Here is a 17,407-nt window from a genome sequence, read left to right on the forward strand (position 1 = left end):
GGAATATTGAGGACGTGCCTCGCATATTCATGAAGGTCTCTCACCTCGGTAGTTGGGAATATCGAGGACGTACCTTGGATATTCGTGAAGGTCTCCCACCTTCTGGCAATTAGGAATATCGAGGGCGTGCCCCGCATATTCATGAAGGTTTCTCACCTCCTGGTAACATAAACTTGAATGTAGCACGAGGCTTACCTGGATGGCTGCAGGCACTTAAAAGAGGTGGAACACTGGATAGCCACAGTGTACAAAGTCCGGAATACTTGGATGAACACAAGTATTTAATGATACAACCAGGACCACTCGGTTGGTCCAAGTGTAAGAAAGCATACCTGGGTAGGCACAGGCACACAAAGCAGTGGAATGCTTGAACAGCTGCTATTATTTGGGGACAACTTGGGCAAGTTGAGTGTCATGAAAATGATGTACCTGGACAACGGTGGGTCCTTGACGATATGGGGATACCTAGACAGCAGTAGGTATTTCAAGAGATACTTGGTCGGTGCAAGTATCAATACTGGGGACAACTCGAACAGTGTCGAGTGTCAAGAAAAGGAGTATCCGAACAAAGGTACTAAAAAACAATGGGATGCTAAGACAAGCGGTGAGCATCGAAACTCAAGGGACAACTCGAATAGGTTGAGTGTCAAGAAGAGAGTACCTAGCAGTGGGAGGTACCTAAAAATAAAGGGATACTGGACAGTCGCAAGTATCAATACTCTAAGGAGAACTCGGACGGGTCGAGTGTCGGGAAAAGGAGTATCCGAACCGTGGCCGGTACTCAAAGACAATGGGATGCTAAGATAGCAGTAAGAATCGAAACTCAAGGGACAACTCGAATAGGTCGAGTGTCAAGAAGAGAGTACCTAGACAGTGATAGGTACTTTAAGACAAATGGGGACAGGGATATGCTTACTCGGCAATATCTCTGATTTCTGAGAGTATGTCTACTATTTGCACAATATGCACACATGATTGTATATGCAGTAAATTCATGAGTTTAAATGGGATTCATGCATGACAATTTTGTCAGTTTTGGCATCATCCGAATTCTACTGGGGAAAATTTGAAAGACAACCTTCATTCCAAATGTAGATGTCTTGAGCATGCCAGATGAGGGACTTTCAGTCTGAAAGGACTTTCCACTCTCTCTCATGGAAAAGGCTATCCTGACCATTGATGCAGAATTTATAAAGACCACACTTCTCACTGTCATCATGTCAGCAGGGGTCTGAGTATTCTCGCAAGTGGTACGACTTTACCAATGTGAGAGGTCTTTGTTGAAATTGTAATGAAGACTTGGTCAATAGCTCATCAAATGGGACCGTCGAGGTCAAGGCTCATGAACGAAGTGCCGCACGATCATCTCGGGCTTGCAAGTCAAGAGCCCCGCGAAAAGAGATAGAATAGTCTTGCTCGTACTTCTTCGAGCGATGCTTATAGACATATGAAATCCTACATTAATTGAAATGCCCCTAGTCCTGAAGAGACTTTTACAATGGGATGTAATGTAGGCTTGATTTATGTGTAAAAGGGTGAGAGCTGGTGATTGCCTTGGCATTTGTCACGATCTTTCTTCTCACTTTGTCAAATAAAGGTTCTATGGACCATAATAGCAACATTTTCTTGGCTGCATTTTTGATGGGGGCATTGGCCTTGCTTTTACCAGGCACACTTGCTTTTTTCATGCCCCTATTTTTATTCAGTTCTTCATTTATGGGCATTGACCTTGCTTTTTACAGGTACACTGCTTTTTTATGCCCATGTTTTTTCATTCTTGTTGCTTGAGAGCTGATCTTGACAAGTTCAAGCAAACGCCTTTGTTAGACTATTGAGTCTTCATCTTTTGCCGGCGCTTTTGATTATGTTGCTCAAACGGCAGTAACTTCTACTTTGCCTCCATGTGAGGGTGAATTTACAGACTCAATTGAGTTGTACAATAGATACAAGTGCCTAAAGAAAGAATTGCTCTTCATGACTCTAGGGCACTTAAATTAATGCGAGTGTTCATATGCAATAAAGACACCCAAAGATTGATGCAAGTGCGAGCAAGAAAATTTCTATCTCTCTTCTCACCTTGTGATGCTGCTTTGCCTCCGATCTGCCCTAGTGTGGGGTGGTTCTTGACAAGGATAGGACATAAATTTCATCAGTGTATGGGGCTCAATGGGGTGAGCAATGAAATGCCTCTCACTGTTTTGGTTATCGTACCATTCGCGAGAGAACTCTTTACCCTACAGTCATGGAATCTTCTGCACTCATCTCACAAGTGTATAGATAGGGGACTGTGTGTAGGATATGGCTTGCCTTTCATCATTCTGACACTCCTCATCTAGCATGCTCGATTAATCTTGTATTCTTCACTTAGCTGTCTATTCTGATAATCCTCAGTGGAATCGGTGACTTACACAGACGAAATCATCATGCAGAATTCATCTGGAAACGACATGCAACATTTCGAATATGATGGGGTTTGAACTTTTCAAAACAAGTGAATGGTTTTGACTCAAAAAAAGACCCTATTGACAACTTTAGGGGCTAACATAATGGTGTTTCCAAATATGTTAGATTTTGAACATCAAAAGGGTTATTCGCAAATGGGTGTCGATGGTTGTCCATATTGATTAGGAATATGACACATGAATGATCAGTCAGGGTTGGGAATCTGATCGGGTATCTCTGCTTTTGCCCCTGCAGAAGAGAACATGTACAAGTAGATCAATTAGTCTGGCCAAAATCAAATGTGAGTTGAGGCCTAAAGGATCTCTGTCATTTGCATTGGCAATACTTGAGATGCCATTTTGCTTGGGAGAGTTTGTCATGCCTCTCCTTGATTTGTTATCTTTGTTTTTGATAGTCAGGTAATCCCGCAACAAACAAGACATGGTTCTCATTGATTCATTATCCTTGCTTTTGACAGTCAGGTGATCCTACAACAAACAAGAGGGAATGTGTTAGTCATGAACTCTTTCAAGAGTCGAATAACTGGAATTGATACAACTTTACCCTTCACTCGTTTGCAGATGATTGGGTGAACCTGAAGTGAGAGGGAGACACGAAGTCCTATGTCCCTTGCTTCGTTAGGTCAATTATTCTCTAAATTGGCGTCTGGATGACACGTCCTTTTACACGAAGTCAGGTGAATTCGATGCGAGTCTTTTTCATGTACCAACTTGGCCAATATTGATTTGCCAAACCTAACCATCAAATTTGGTTCTTGAATCCCAATGCTTCCTATCAATAGGGAAAATATGTCAAAAGTGAGTTCAGATACTGGGAGGAGTATTGGAAACGATACCAAATTACTCTTCTCCAAAGTCTGGATATTTGAATGTCGATGATAGCCCTTTTCGTCTTGGCATAGTTTGACATTTCTTTCGATTGGCCTTCTTCACTTGTAACCATGTATGCATGATTGCTGGTCGTTGATTCATCTTCAACGCCTTCCTTCTGTGGAATTTCTCTTTCCGTCTTTAACTATAGCATCATTGGGCAAAAGTCATGTACCTCAAGCTTCTATGGAATCGAGATGGACAATCAAAACCTCAAATTCTCTCGATGGCAATTACTTCTTGCGAGAGTATGCGTTTGAATAGGAAGTCGGGTTTCTAGGTCCTCATTTTGAATAGGGGCTAGAGACCGCTTCAACTGTCTGGACTTCTTCCTGTTGTGTAGCCAATTCAAAGAAAGAGAAAAGATCCCTTCCTTGTGCTTTTGGACTTGTTGAAGCTGGAAGTCCCGTGATGAGACCACTGACATCGATTGCTCGGGCACATTGTGGGGAAAGGATATTGCTCGGCTTGTGAAGGATTGGGCGGGAGCGAGGTGGAGTGTACAAAGCTCCTAGGGATGGCTTGATTTCAACCGTATGCTGTACCTATTGCGTCCCATCTTTCATTTCTGTAAATAGAAGAGAGAGGACATCATTTCCAAACTTACATTTTTGAAATGGGATGATTATTTCTATTTGCCCTGTTTTCTTGGCGGGGTATCTTTGAATTTAGCTAGTTCACATGATGCGCCAGCTTCAAATGCCTCCCTGTCACACTAAGTCAGAGGGGACGGGGATGATATTCTGAGACACAAAATGAGTGAGTTAGAAAGACAAACATGATTTAATAATATTGTTTTGACAAAAGCTTTTGGCAATAAAACATTTTTTGTTTTCAAAAGTATATATCTTTGGGGGAAGAAAGCATGAGGAAATTGGCCCTCGGTATTCTTCTTGGATGATAATTTTTTCATGGTTGGATAGCATCACCGGGCTGGTTTGGGATACCGCCTCATGCTCTCAAAATATTTTCAACTTTATTTAATAGGTGGATTTACATTTTGGAAAAGTGTTTTCAAAAGTTAGTTCCTCAAGCGGAACCGATGTTGAAAATAAAAACAAGCCAGACTTAAGAAAGAGGTACAAGTTCCCACGTAGGGAATACGAAAGGAAATTAAAAAGGGTTCTACTCGAGCGAGCCCGCACCCATTTCCCCTTACGGTCCTTCATTGATGGTGTCCATGAAAAGGTCTCCAAACATGGTGGTCATGTCATCTGCCCTTCTTTCTCTGTTGCTAAGGGTGGCACTTCATTGCCTAAATAATACTCGGCCTTCACCAGCCTTTGATGAATGTCAGCAGTATGCACTTCGACATTTCTGCTCTGACTGTCTTCAGAACTGAATACCGCATTTACTTTGTCGGTGTGATCAGGGAGCGAATTGCTCTGGAATGAGAAAGCTTTAGTGTCTAATAGGTTACGGATTCGACTTTTGAGGGCGAAACACTCATCGTTGAATGCCCCACTTCTTCCATGTGATAGTCGCATATCTTTGACGGGTCATAGTTGGAAAAACTTTCAGCGTTGGGTCGCTTTGGCTCAATCGAAAGGAGGTTCTTTTTCCGGAGGATTGCCAGTACCTGTGACGAAGATCCAAGAAGAGGAGTAAATTGTCTCTTGTTACTGTAACGCTGGGATGGCTGACGGCTGGTGGTCTGTTGCTATCTTGCACTTGTCTGAATTGTTGGAGAATGATTGTAGGTCGCATTGACATCTACCAGGGGTTCTTTATCTTTCTTTATGCTGAACCTGCCCGTGGATGCAGGTTCAATGAACCAACCATCCCTCAACCCTATCTCGATTTGCTCCCCTACTGGAATGAGTTGATTAAATGATTCGGTGATCGTGGTTACCATTCGATTGCGGTACTTGTAAGGGAGGGTTTTGATAAACATCTTTCTCAGCTCAAAATCGGTTGGTTCGGGGACTGATTTGGGCGGCGAGATTCCTCCATCTAATAGCATATTCTTTGAAAGATTCCTGCTTTTTCTTTTCCGTGCGATCAAGATCCTCACGAGAAGGGGTAATGTCCATAGCTTGGGTTTTGTTGATACAATCTTCTGTAGGGTGAATTCATATGGAGCTTTGAAGCAGGAAGCAGATTAATGATGTAATTTGCTGTGATAAAAGCATCTACCCAGTATTTTAAGGGTACTTTGGCATGATATAGCATTGCTAGTCCTAACTCCACCACATGTCGATGTTTTCTTTCAGATAGACCATTCTGTTCTGGTGTATAGGGACAGGAAGTGTGCTGTTTAATTCCACATTGTTGTAGATAATTTTGAACTTTGTTGCTGGTGAACTCTCCTCCTCCATCACACTGAAAGATTTTTATCTTATGATCAAACTGATTCTCGACTTGCTTTTGAAACATGATAAAGATGTCATAAAATTCTGAATTCTGTTTCATTGGATACAACCAACTGTATCGAGAGAAATCATCCACAAAAATGACATAGTATCGAAATTTTTGAAAAGATTGAACTGGTGAGGGTCCCCAAACATCACAATGTATCTTTTCTAGAGGAGTATTAGATGTATAGTCTGACACAGGAAAGGGTAAGGCTGAACTCTTAGCAATCTGGCAACTACTACATATGCCTTGAGTTCTTGAATTACATTGAATTAGGTGCTGACTCTGCAGATACTTCACTGTTTTTAAACTGGTATGTGCCAGTCTCTGATGCCATAAGTCTTCTCCTACTTCTTTTTGAATTTGAGTGAAGAAAACTTCTGTGACTTTAGGATCAACTTGATACCGTCCCTTGACTTTGCTTCCTAACCTCACTGTTGTATTGTTGCAGTTGTCCTTCAGATATACCCCATGTTTGTCAAAAATAAAAGAACAGGGATAATCATATGTTAACTTCGAAACAGACAGTAGGTTTTTCTTTATTTCTGGAACTATCAAAACATCATTTAGTGGTAATGAGCTAGTTTTTGTATGCAATAAGCCATCACCTATGCATACAAGATTAAAATCATGTCGATACAATCTGCTTATGATACCATGTGAAGAAATGAAGAACAGAGAAGCAAAGAACGGAAGAGAACAGAGAACGAAGAACGAGAGAACACGGGATGTAGAGGAAAGATTTCTTTAGCATACATACAACCGAGAGCTTTTCTAATCAATAAGAGCAAAGCATACATACAACCGCTCTAATGAATTAGAACACGTGTATTTAGAGCTTTTCTAATTGCTCTTCAATTACACTTCTTGCTTTTCTCGCCATCTCTCTCTATGCTATCCTCTGTTGTTTTATACTCAAGGAAGATAATGAAAACAAATCAACCGACTCAACACCGGTTTAACAATTTCGGTTTTACATCTAACAGACTAACCGCTCTAATGAATTAGAACACGTGTATTTACTTTTGTTTCAAGTCTTCAAGCTCTGCAAACACGTGTGAAGTCTTCAAGCTCTGCAAACACGTGTGATGAGCAAACTCTCTCTTCAAGTCAGTCTTGAATTTACTATCTTCAAACGTTTCTTCGTTTCTTATGCATTGCCACATATGCGATGCATTGCCACAGACTGCAGTCTTCAAGTCAGCTTCTTTAACATGTGAAGAAATGAAGAACAGAGAAGCAAAGAATAGAGAACATAGGATGTAGAGGAAAGATTTCTTTACTTCTGTAATCAATAAGAGAACATACATTCAAGAACTAGAGAACACAGGGATGTAGAGGAAAGATTTCTTTACTTTTGTTTCAAGTAATCAATGCAAACAAGAGCAAAGCATACATTCAACGTTTCTTCGAGAGCTTTTCTATTTGCTCTTCAATTACACTTCTTGCTTTTCTCGCCATCTCTCTCTATGCTATCCTCTGTTGTTTTATACTCAAGGAAGATGATGAAAACAAATCAACCGACTCAACACCGGTTTAACAATTTCGGTTTTACATCTAACAGACTAACCGCTCTAATGAATTAGAACACGTGTATTTACTTTTGTTTCAAGTCTTCAAGCTCTGCAAACACGTGTGAAGTCTTCAAGCTCTGCAAACACGTGTGATGAGCAAACTCTCTCTTCAAGTCAGTCTTGAATTTACTATCTTCAAACGTTTCTTCGTTTCTTATGCATTGCCACGAACATAGGATGTCGAGGAAAGCGTAATCAATAGCAACATACATTCAGCAAAGCATATGCATTGCCACGGCTGAACTTCTTTATTTGCTCTTCAATTACACTTCTTGCTTTTTCGCCATCTCTCTATGCTATCCTCTGTTGTTTTATTCAAGTCACCGGCTTCTTTAACATCTTTTGTTTCCCTCTGCAAACACGTGTGAAGTCTTGGGAGGGCAAACTCTCTTCAAGTAAATACTATCCCAAGCCCAATTTGATTTGAAGACTAAAATGTAGGAAGCGAGGTAAAGATTTTGTAAAAATATCTGCAAGTTGACGAGTATTGGGAATATAAGAGACAATCAAGGATCCAGAAGCAACCTTTTCACGAACAAAATGAAAATCTACTTCAATATGCTTTGTGCGAGCATGTAGAACAGGGTTAAGTGAGAGAGCAATAGCTGACTTGTTGTCACAAAAGAGAGATGTTGGAGCAGATAAGCCAATGCCAATGTCTCGAAGGACAAAACTAACCCATGTAAGATCAGTTGTTGCTGAGGCTAAAGCTCGATATTCAGCTTCTGTCGAGGAACGAGAGACTGTAGATTGTCGTTTTGCTGACCAAGAAATGAGGTTGGAACCAAGATATGTACAAAAACCAGTAGTAGATTGCCTGGTAGTACTACATCCTGCCCAATCCGCATCAGCAAAACCATACAAATGCATGAAGCTATTGGAATGAATGGTTAGTCCAAGAGTAACAGTGCCTTTCACGTATCGAAGAACTCTTTTGAGCTTGTGAAAATCACCTAATGTAGGCTGCTGCATCTTTTGACAGAGAAGATTAGTGGCATAAGCAATATCTGGACGAGTTATAGTGAGATATTGAAGTCCACCCACAAGACTTCGATACTCAAGGGGATGCTGCAATAAGGTATCATCAGTTATCATGGCTGCAGGCCGTAATGAGAGAGGAGTAGAAACAGGTCTGCAATCTTTCATATTAGCTTGAGTAAGTAAATCGAGAGCATATTTGGTATGAGAAAGAAATAAGTCTTGTGTGGTTTGTTTAGCCTCAATTCCCAAAAAATAATGCAGGAGACCAAGATCCTTCATATGAAATTGAAGGCTTAGTAGATGAATTAAGTTGGAAAGTAAGTGAGCTGAACTTCCAGTGAGCACAATATCATCTACATAGAGTAATAACAGTATGGTGTCTGAGCCATGGTGAAACACAAATAATGAAGGATCCGTGGTGCTGCAAGAAAACCCATTCTCAAGAAGAAAGTTACTGAATTTATCAAACCAAGCTCGAGGTGCTTGACGAAGACCATACAAGGATTTCTTAAGCAGACATACATGATGAGGCTTCTGAGAGTGTATAAAACCCGGTGGCTGCTGCATATACACTGTTTCATTCAAAGTGCCATGTAGGAAGGCATTCTTAACATCAAGCTGATGGATTGGCCAATGCTTTGTCACTGCCACAGAAAGAATAATTCGAATAGTAGCATGTTTAATGACAGGGCTGAAGGTCTCTGTAAAATCAATACCTTCTTCTTGATGAAACCCCTTAGCTACTAATCTTGCTTTAAGTCTATCAAGCTTACCATCTGCAGTAAGTTTAGTTTTAAACACCCACTTACACCCTATAACATTCATGTGATCAGTTTGAGGCACTAATTCTCATGTCTGGTTTGTGTATAAGGCATCCATTTCATCTTGCATTGCTTGATACCATCCTCTGTCTGCCAGTGCAGATTTGACTGTTTTTGGTTCGAGAGGAACTTTATACTCGGCCAAGCATGCATATTTAGGATTAGGTTTGACTATTCCAGATTTTAATCTGGTTTGCATAGGTGATTTTAATCTGGTTTTGCTATGATACCATGTGAAGAAATGAAGAACAGAGAAGCAAAGAACAGAGAACAGAGAACGAAGAACAGAGAACACAGGATGTAGAGGAAAGATTTCTTTACTTCTGTAATCAATAAGAGCAAAGCATACATTCAACTGAGAGCTTTTCTATTTGCTCTTCAATTACACTTCTTGCTTTTCTCGCCATCTCTCTCTATGCTATCCTCTGTTGTTTTATACTCAAGGAAGATGATGAAAACAAATCAACCGACTCAACACCGGTTTAACAATTTCGGTTTTACATCTAACAGACTAACCGCTCTAATGAATTAGAACACGTGTATTTACTTTTTTTGTTTCAAGTCTTCAAGCTCTGCAAACACTTGTGAAGTCTTCAAGCTGCAAACACTTGTGAAGCAAACACACGTGTGATGAGCAAACTCTCTCTTCAAGTCAGTCTTGAATTTACTATCTTCAAACGTTTCTTCGTTTCTTATGCATTGCCACAGATGCGATGCATTGCCACAGACTGCAGTCTTCAAGTCAGCTTCTTTAACACCTTTCTCTACCCAGTCAATGTGATCAAGAACATCTGCGGTCAGCTTTTGGTGGCTAACGGATGTTGGTATGGCAGGCTCAGGTCGCCTGGGTGCCAAGCATCCAGTATGGCTCCGGACAAACTCCTCGTTGGTCAAGTCTGAGAATTGGTTGAGACCTAATTTGAAAGTCCGATTCCCGGACTTGTTGAAATCTTCGATGAACTGCAAGTTCTTTGCGAAAATCGCTTGGCGCATCGCCTTCTCCTGTGGGTCGTTGTAGGTCCGGCCGTAATTGGCCATCCAATGCTCGTGCTGCTCGGCAATGGTGGGATTGTGCAACATCTTATGCCACGCCCAAGCGCCAAGAATTAGAGCAAGGCAGATGCTGAGTTCACTCTTGAATGTGTTTTCTTCTTATTCAAATGAATCCTCCTTTTTCTCTCCTCTCTTTTTCTCCCGAAATTCGCTCCCTCTAAAACTCGCCTTCAGTCTCCTTTTTAACAGAAAAACAAAATGGAGGAAGAGCTCCCTGAAGTCCATCTCGAAGTGCGCGTTCGTCTTCTTCCATCACGTTCTGTCCATGCTTAGCTAAACGTGTTCTTGCCTTCTTCTAGCGTGCTGCTGTTTCTTCCTCTCCCTTCGGCCGTGAATGTTGACCTGCTCTTCCCAAAATTTCCGTTTCGTAGCTGAACAAATATTCTCTCTGAACCTTGCTTTCTTCTTGTCTGTCACGTACTTCTTTGCTCTTCTTTTCTTTTTCTCCCCATGCGCACACACCTCTTTCTATCTCCCCTATCGCACGTGCTTCCTCGTCCGTTCATGCGTTCACCTCCTCAAGAAAAACGCCTCTTCGTTTGATAGCTACTCAGCCTACGCTTCTCATAATGCCCGCGCATAAATATGCCCTTGAATATCATAAATTACGTCCTTCATTTCCTCATGTCTCCTTTTAGCCTTTCTTTGACCACCGAATTCAGAAATTCAAGCTTGCTTATGCTGACCGGAACTTCTCGTCTTAGGCATATTAGATCAGTGGCACCTCCATAATAAGTTAAATTGTATGTCTAAATGATTTATTTAATTCTCAAAGTTGCGATTGGTAGAGGTTGGGGAGAGTTCGTGTTGGGGGATAATACCATCTCTTTAAGCTCCGTTTGTTTCCTAGAAAATATAATTCTTGGAAAATATTTTACTCATTTTTCTAATAGTTGATTTGCTTAGGAAAATGAGTAAATAGAAAATGCTTTCCAAGTAAAGAAAACATATTTTCCTACCAAAGTTTAAATTAAGAAAAATGATTTTCTCTTTGAAAATTTGGAAAACATATTATAAAATATGACTAGGTACCAGAGCTTGAACCTGAAACTACGCTTGGGCATGGAAACCCGAAGTTGGTTCTTAGGTCTCTTGTGGCTGGGCCTCGGACCTTGGTGCTTTAGCTTACGCCCTTGGTGCCCATGCTTGGGTCCATTGAGGTTGGCCTTGAACCCCTAGTGCCCATGCTCAATGCCCTGGCACTCAAGCCTGGGTTTGTAAAGGCCGTGCTCGGGTCCCCCGACACTCAAGCTTGGGTCATTGATTAATGAAACATTTCTTCTTATAAATAATATTTTAAAAAATCGAGTTTTTAATTAATTTTTATTTTATTTTCTTCATTTCTTATTGCTTCATCCTCGGCCGGTCGCCAGCCACAACAATGGCCAGCGACTCTCGCCATATTTTGTTATCCGGGCAAGGCTCAAGCCTCACCCACGGTCGCTAGAGGTCGATCAGTGACCAGCCACTAGATCTCCAACAATCGAACAGCTCGACGCAGTCAACGAAGAAGCACTCTGATTGCAAGCAAGGGCGTCAGAGAGGCAGATAAAACATAAAATTACATGAGTAGGAAGCACCAAGCGCATCAATTCAGAGAGAGAATAGAGAGAGACCTGAGGTGTTTGTTATGCGTAGGAGTAGAGACGAGGAGATAATGAAGGTTTCAAGAACACAGGAGAAGGCCCGGAGATAGTCAGAGGATACCGGAGATGCAGACGAGTCATTGCTGCCATTTTCTTTCTGCGGTTGCTTGGCTTCCTATTTGAACTGGGTCGAAGCTTGACTGTGCTACGAAACTTTTTTTCATTCAGGAAAATTGCAGAATTGGTCGCTATTTGATTTTGATCTTCATACTAGTCACCAGCCGACCTTTGGCAATGTTAGGTGAGGCTCGAGCCCCGCCAGCCTATGGTGATCTTCAATGTAAGAAGAAGAAAGAAAAGAAAAAATTATTTAATTATTTGTTTAAAAAACAATTTTTTTTGGTAATTTTCCTCACAAAAATCAAATCAGATTTCCGGTACCAAATGACGGAAAATATTTTTCAGTTCATTGTCAGGTTTTTGCCAAAGATGTCAAAAATATTATTATTTTCTTAGAAAATATTTTTTAGAAATGTTACACTTGTTATGAAAAAATAGAGCCTTAGCGAGTAACCGTTTATGCGCTCCAAGTAATCCATTAACCTGTCCATTAACTTGTTTTTAATGTTTCACTTCAAAAAAGGTCGTGATGTTGGTGATCTAGCGTCGCCAGCCTAGACCCGATACCGCGATAGAGGAGAACACAGATAAGTGGTGCCGGCCCATGGCGATGGCAAAATGCAGATCTTATTCTATTCAATAATTTAAGAAAACAAACTTAGCGGCACTTTCGAGAACGGTTAGCGCTCTTGTTCTTTTCAATAGGAGGAAGACTTAAAACGATAAAACCATGATTTGTTGCCTTGGGTCACCTCAGCCGACAACCTAAGGCGACAAAATTCAGTTTTGGCACCGTAGGGTTAGGTAAAACAACAAAAGTCAATTTTGTTCCTTTAGGGTATTTTTTTAAGAGTATGCACGTTTTAAATCTTGGTCGCCTTTATATCATCGAGAACATTAGAACTTAAATAAATATTCTATGTCACCCTACAATAAAATGTTTTAGGTACTTATTAAGCCTAATCATAACTGTATTTATCTCATTCTTTTTGTGGATCTTTTTGCATTCTTGATGTGTAAGTAGTAATTATGATGCTTTTCTCTTGTAATATGATCATAAACCTTACGTTGCACATATGTCACGAATGCATGCAAACTATTACGTCTAGATACATTTCTTGAAACTCCAATCACAGAATGACAGATTAATCTGATTGAGAAAATGCTTGTTTTTTTTTTTTTTTTTCAATAGGAGGTAGACTTAAAACGATAAAATCATGATTTGTTGCCTTGGGTCACCTCACCCGGCAACCTAAGGTGACAAAATTCAGTTTTGGCACCGTTGGGTTAGCTAATACAATAAAAGTCAATTTCTTTCCTTTAGGGTATTTTTGAGAGTATGCGCGTTTTAAATCTTGGTCACCTTATATCGTCGAGAACAATAGAGACCATGGGGATGTAATCCCAAATTAGTAGTTGATGATTATTGTTATGCATAGTTGCGGGTACATTACAATGATGTGGAGATTCAACTTAAGATAAGTTGATGTTGAATAATACCTAAATTAAAGGAGAATATACCTAACACTGAGCTCACATGTGCGAGGGAGATTGTAAAAATACACATGTGACTTATATTAGAAAAATCTCACATCGGAATATTGGCATGAGCTTACGCGTGAAAGGGAGATTGTTCAGATACACGTGTGAGTTATATTAGAGAAGTCTCATATGTGGAGCAGTTAATACAATTTTTGTTGGTCCATGCTCATTAGCACATTTTTATAGCACAAGTATCATTCCTTACGAAAGACAGGCATGTAATCTTTAATATTTAGTTTTGAGCTACGGAGACTGGAAATTCGCATTCTTATCTACTAAACTGAAGATATGCATGGTCCCTCTGATCCATTCGGTTCGTGGTGCCATTTAATATAGTTGGGCACACAAAAAAAGGTGGAGGACTCACCTCGAAATTGAGTACCCTCTAATAGATGACCAGGGGAGTTTTTCACGTGCCAGATAATGCACAAAGCAACTCCATCACGTAACTTATCGTAACTATCTCGACACGTAATGTGATCGCGCATGGCACAGTGAAGAGGTAGGGTCTATAAATTGCATGGAAGCAAGATTGCATCTCCACAAGCCTTTCCATCTAGAGAAAAATAAATTATCAGCGAGAGTTCAGGGAGGGAGAGGGAGAGGGGGAGAGAGAGAGATACCTACCATGGGAGACGGTAGCTCAAGGCCATGGACCGAGCTCAGCGGCGAGACCAACTGGAAGGACATGTTGGATCCTATCGACGAGGATCTCCGGATGTACCTCATACACTACGGAGAACGAGTCCAAGCCATCTACGATGCGTACAACGGCCAGGAGGAGTCTGGAGACGGCTACGGCATGCCCCTGTACCCGATGGACAAGCTCTTCTCTGAAGTGGGTCTCGAGACGGACAACAACAAGTTCAGGTACGAGGTGACCCGGTACTTTTATGTGCGATCGCATGTGTTGGTGCAGCCGGACAGGTCTTGGGCCGGGTATGTTGCGGTGAGCACCGACGAGGGGACCGAGGCGTTAGGGAGAAGGGACATTTTGGTCACTTGGAGAGGAACGGAGACTCTTCTGGAGAAAGTAGAAGATATTCGAGATGATTTGGCCCCGGCGACCAACATTTTCAAGGACGACACCGATACTAAGATTCACGCTGGCTTTTTAAATTTGTATACGATGAGTGATACAAAAAATCAGTACACATCGCTTAGTGCCAGAGAGCAGGTAAGAAACTTTCACTCCATTTATAGATCGCTCTTGGTAATTTACTTCCCGAATAAGCTCCAAATGGCGTTCGCCTTTTTTTATTTATTATTATATATAAATCTAAAAATATAAGATATCGCAAGTGATGTTTGGACTACTTTGTCAAATTAAAACTGGCATTGATGGACAACTTTGGTTAGGTTCTAAGGGAGGTCCGGAAGCAAGTCGATCTCTATGCCGGTAAAGGCGAGACAATCAGCATAACAGTGGCCGGCCACAGCCTGGGCGCGGCTTTGGCAACGATCAATGCGCTGGACATCGTGACCAATGGCTACAACGCGCCCACCGACCACCCCGAGAATGCCTGTCTGGTGACCGCATTCCCCTTCGCCAGCCCCAAGGTCGGGGACGAGAACTTCCAAGCAAAGTTTTCGTCGTCCGAGAAGCTCCGCGCCCTTCGTGTGACCAACGCCCTTGACATCGTTCCCTTCATCCCTCCAATCAGATATTACCACGTTGGAGAACAGCTGCTGGTCGACTCGCGCAAGTCCCCGTACTTGAAGCCTCTCTACAGCGGTTTGACTGGCGCCGTGGAAATTGGGCATATGTTGGAGACGTACCTGCATCTAATCGCGGGCACACAAGGGATCGATAGCAACGAATTCGATCTTGGCGAGCGTCGTGGGATTGCGCTGGTGAACAAGGGAATGGATGCTCTAAAGGATACATACAAAATTCCGGCGTATTGGTTGGTGGCCAAGAACAAGAACATGGTCCAGGATGAGGTCACTGGAGACTGGAGCTTGGCTACTCCGTACATCCCACCTCCACCAGAAGATAATTAAAACAAATAGTCCCAAATCTATATATATATATATTACTGTGTGATTAGCTATTACCAATAAGTTGCTGCTTTATGACTTAGCAGTACCATAATAAAGCTTCGTAATGCAAAAGTGGAGTGGTTTCATTGAGCTGTATTGGTGGTACTAAGTTAAGTGTGTTGTACTAGTGGTCCTAAGTTATGTGTCTCATCTTTTGTTTACCTTCATGTCATGAAATAAATATGGTCCTAAATGAATAATAAAGATCGCTTCTTTATCATTTGTTTTCGTAATTTGCCTCATTTCTTTATTGCTAGCCTTTCTATGTTGAAAAATCTCATTTGAGTTCACAACCAAACCAAATCGAGATCAATTAAGTTGACAATCTTTAAATCATTTCGATTTAACCGGGGTGCTATTGTTCAAGAGTTTGATTGAATGCCCAAAATTATATAACAATGTGTTGTGACCTAACCTCAGTTTGCACCATCTAAGGACAAATGGATTACTAAACCTAGACTTACTTTGGGCTCTTCTAAGCCCATACCAATATGCAACTTAGAATTTATGTTTTTAACACACAAATGATTTTTCAATTTGGACTCGCTACTAATATATGTTGGTAGATCGAAGAATTAATTCTCTATGAAGTTTTAAAACTTGATTAATTCTGGCCGTGAACAAAGTAACCAGCTTGGAATACTATCATGGGCTTAGTCCAATTAATTAATTAAGCTCAAAAATAATCATTTGAGTCCATCTACCGCCAATTTGATTAAATTGCAAATTACATGAATCTATTAACTACTAATGCGAATGTTCCTAATAAACTATATGCATTTTTAAATAATTTTATTTAGGGACTAAAACTTAGTCCCTAATTTTCTATGTAATTAACAATTAAATGGAATGTCAAAATTTAGGTGTCAATAAAATGAAAGCTAATGCATCCTTCTTAATCGAGATCAATTAAGTAGCCGTGGTGTATATACCCAGTCGCTCAAACAAAAAGGAAAATTCATTGGAAACCGGATAAAGAAGTTTCCAACTTTAAAGAAATTCCTTTAAGGAAGAAGATGGGCATGCACTAATTCGAATTTTAACGTGATAAAATCATATAGTGGAATTGATCAAAATAAAGAAAGAAAGGGAGGTTATGTATTGATATTGCTTTGTCACTAGACTTCGGGGGCTTTGCATTGACTACTAAACTCTTAGAGATAACTTCAAAATTTTAAAAGTCTTAAATTTAGTCATAAACCACGCCAATTAATCCCAAATTTAATCATAAACCTTATTAAAATTTGTCAATTTAGTCTAAACCTATGGATATTCAATTGAAATGACGAAAATTCTTCATATGATTTCCTTGGGTTTTCTTTTCTAACTTTTTGGTTACTTTTGCCATGTCATATGAACAAATTTCCAATTTGGACTTCAAAATTTTAAGAAGTCTTAAGAAGTTCGCCGTGACCACATACCCCTCATCCCATCTCAACCCCAACCCTCTTCGAGGCCAACCCTTCTATGCCCATCCGCCCATTACCCTAATGAAGTTGGCAGCCCCGGTTAAGAGGCCTTGGGGGCGCTGTCATTCCCCTGTCCATTCCCGAGTAGGCCGCTCTGAAGTATAGGATCTGGTGAACTCATTCCTTAAGTTGCCGGGGAATGGTTGGAGGAGTCGGCATTCACGTTGATCTGTCTTCAATCGGTGGTTGCTCGGCAAAGGGTCTGCCGTCGGCGATGAAGCTTTCAACTACCACCTTCACAAAACGGCAGCCCCTCCCCTCCGTATCGTTTTGGCCAAATGCGACGTACGCGGTGACAGCTACCAATGGCGATGAAGCTTTCAATTACCACCTTCACAAAAGGGTAGCTCCTCCCCTCCGTATTTTTTTTTTTTTTTTTGGTCGAAAACAGAGGTATTATATATTAACTTCCAGAAGAACAACCGCGGGACAAAGCTTCAGAGTACAAAAGATCCAAGAGGTGGGAAGGGGGAGAGACGACCCAATTTGGGGGGAGCATAGAAAGCCCATGGGACTTAGCAACCCAATCAG

At 41.0% G+C, this 17,407-nt stretch overlaps 2 protein-coding genes across 2 annotated transcripts; one reads left to right on the forward strand and one right to left on the reverse strand.

Annotated features, from left to right (window-relative positions):
- Nucleotides 1-4,537: 4,537 nt before the first annotated feature.
- Nucleotides 4,538-10,143, reverse strand: LOC120293733 (senescence-specific cysteine protease SAG39-like). Its single transcript, XM_039313459.1, has 2 exons — nucleotides 9,793-10,143; nucleotides 4,538-4,717 (listed from the first exon to the last, which is right to left on the reverse strand). Exons 1-2 carry the CDS (start codon nucleotides 10,141-10,143, stop codon nucleotides 4,538-4,540), a joined length of 531 nt encoding a protein of 176 aa, XP_039169393.1.
- Nucleotides 10,144-13,991: 3,848 nt separating this feature from the next.
- LOC120293079 (phospholipase A1-IIgamma-like) lies at nucleotides 13,992-15,590 on the forward strand. Its single transcript, XM_039311805.1, has 2 exons — nucleotides 13,992-14,541; nucleotides 14,724-15,590. Exons 1-2 carry the CDS (start codon nucleotides 13,993-13,995, stop codon nucleotides 15,366-15,368), a joined length of 1,194 nt encoding a protein of 397 aa, XP_039167739.1. The 5' UTR covers nucleotide 13,992; the 3' UTR covers nucleotides 15,369-15,590.
- Nucleotides 15,591-17,407: the final 1,817 nt, after the last annotated feature.

This window comes from Eucalyptus grandis, chromosome 5 (genome assembly GCF_016545825.1).
Source record: "Eucalyptus grandis isolate ANBG69807.140 chromosome 5, ASM1654582v1, whole genome shotgun sequence".
NCBI lineage: Eukaryota > Viridiplantae > Streptophyta > Magnoliopsida > Myrtales > Myrtaceae > Eucalyptus > Eucalyptus grandis.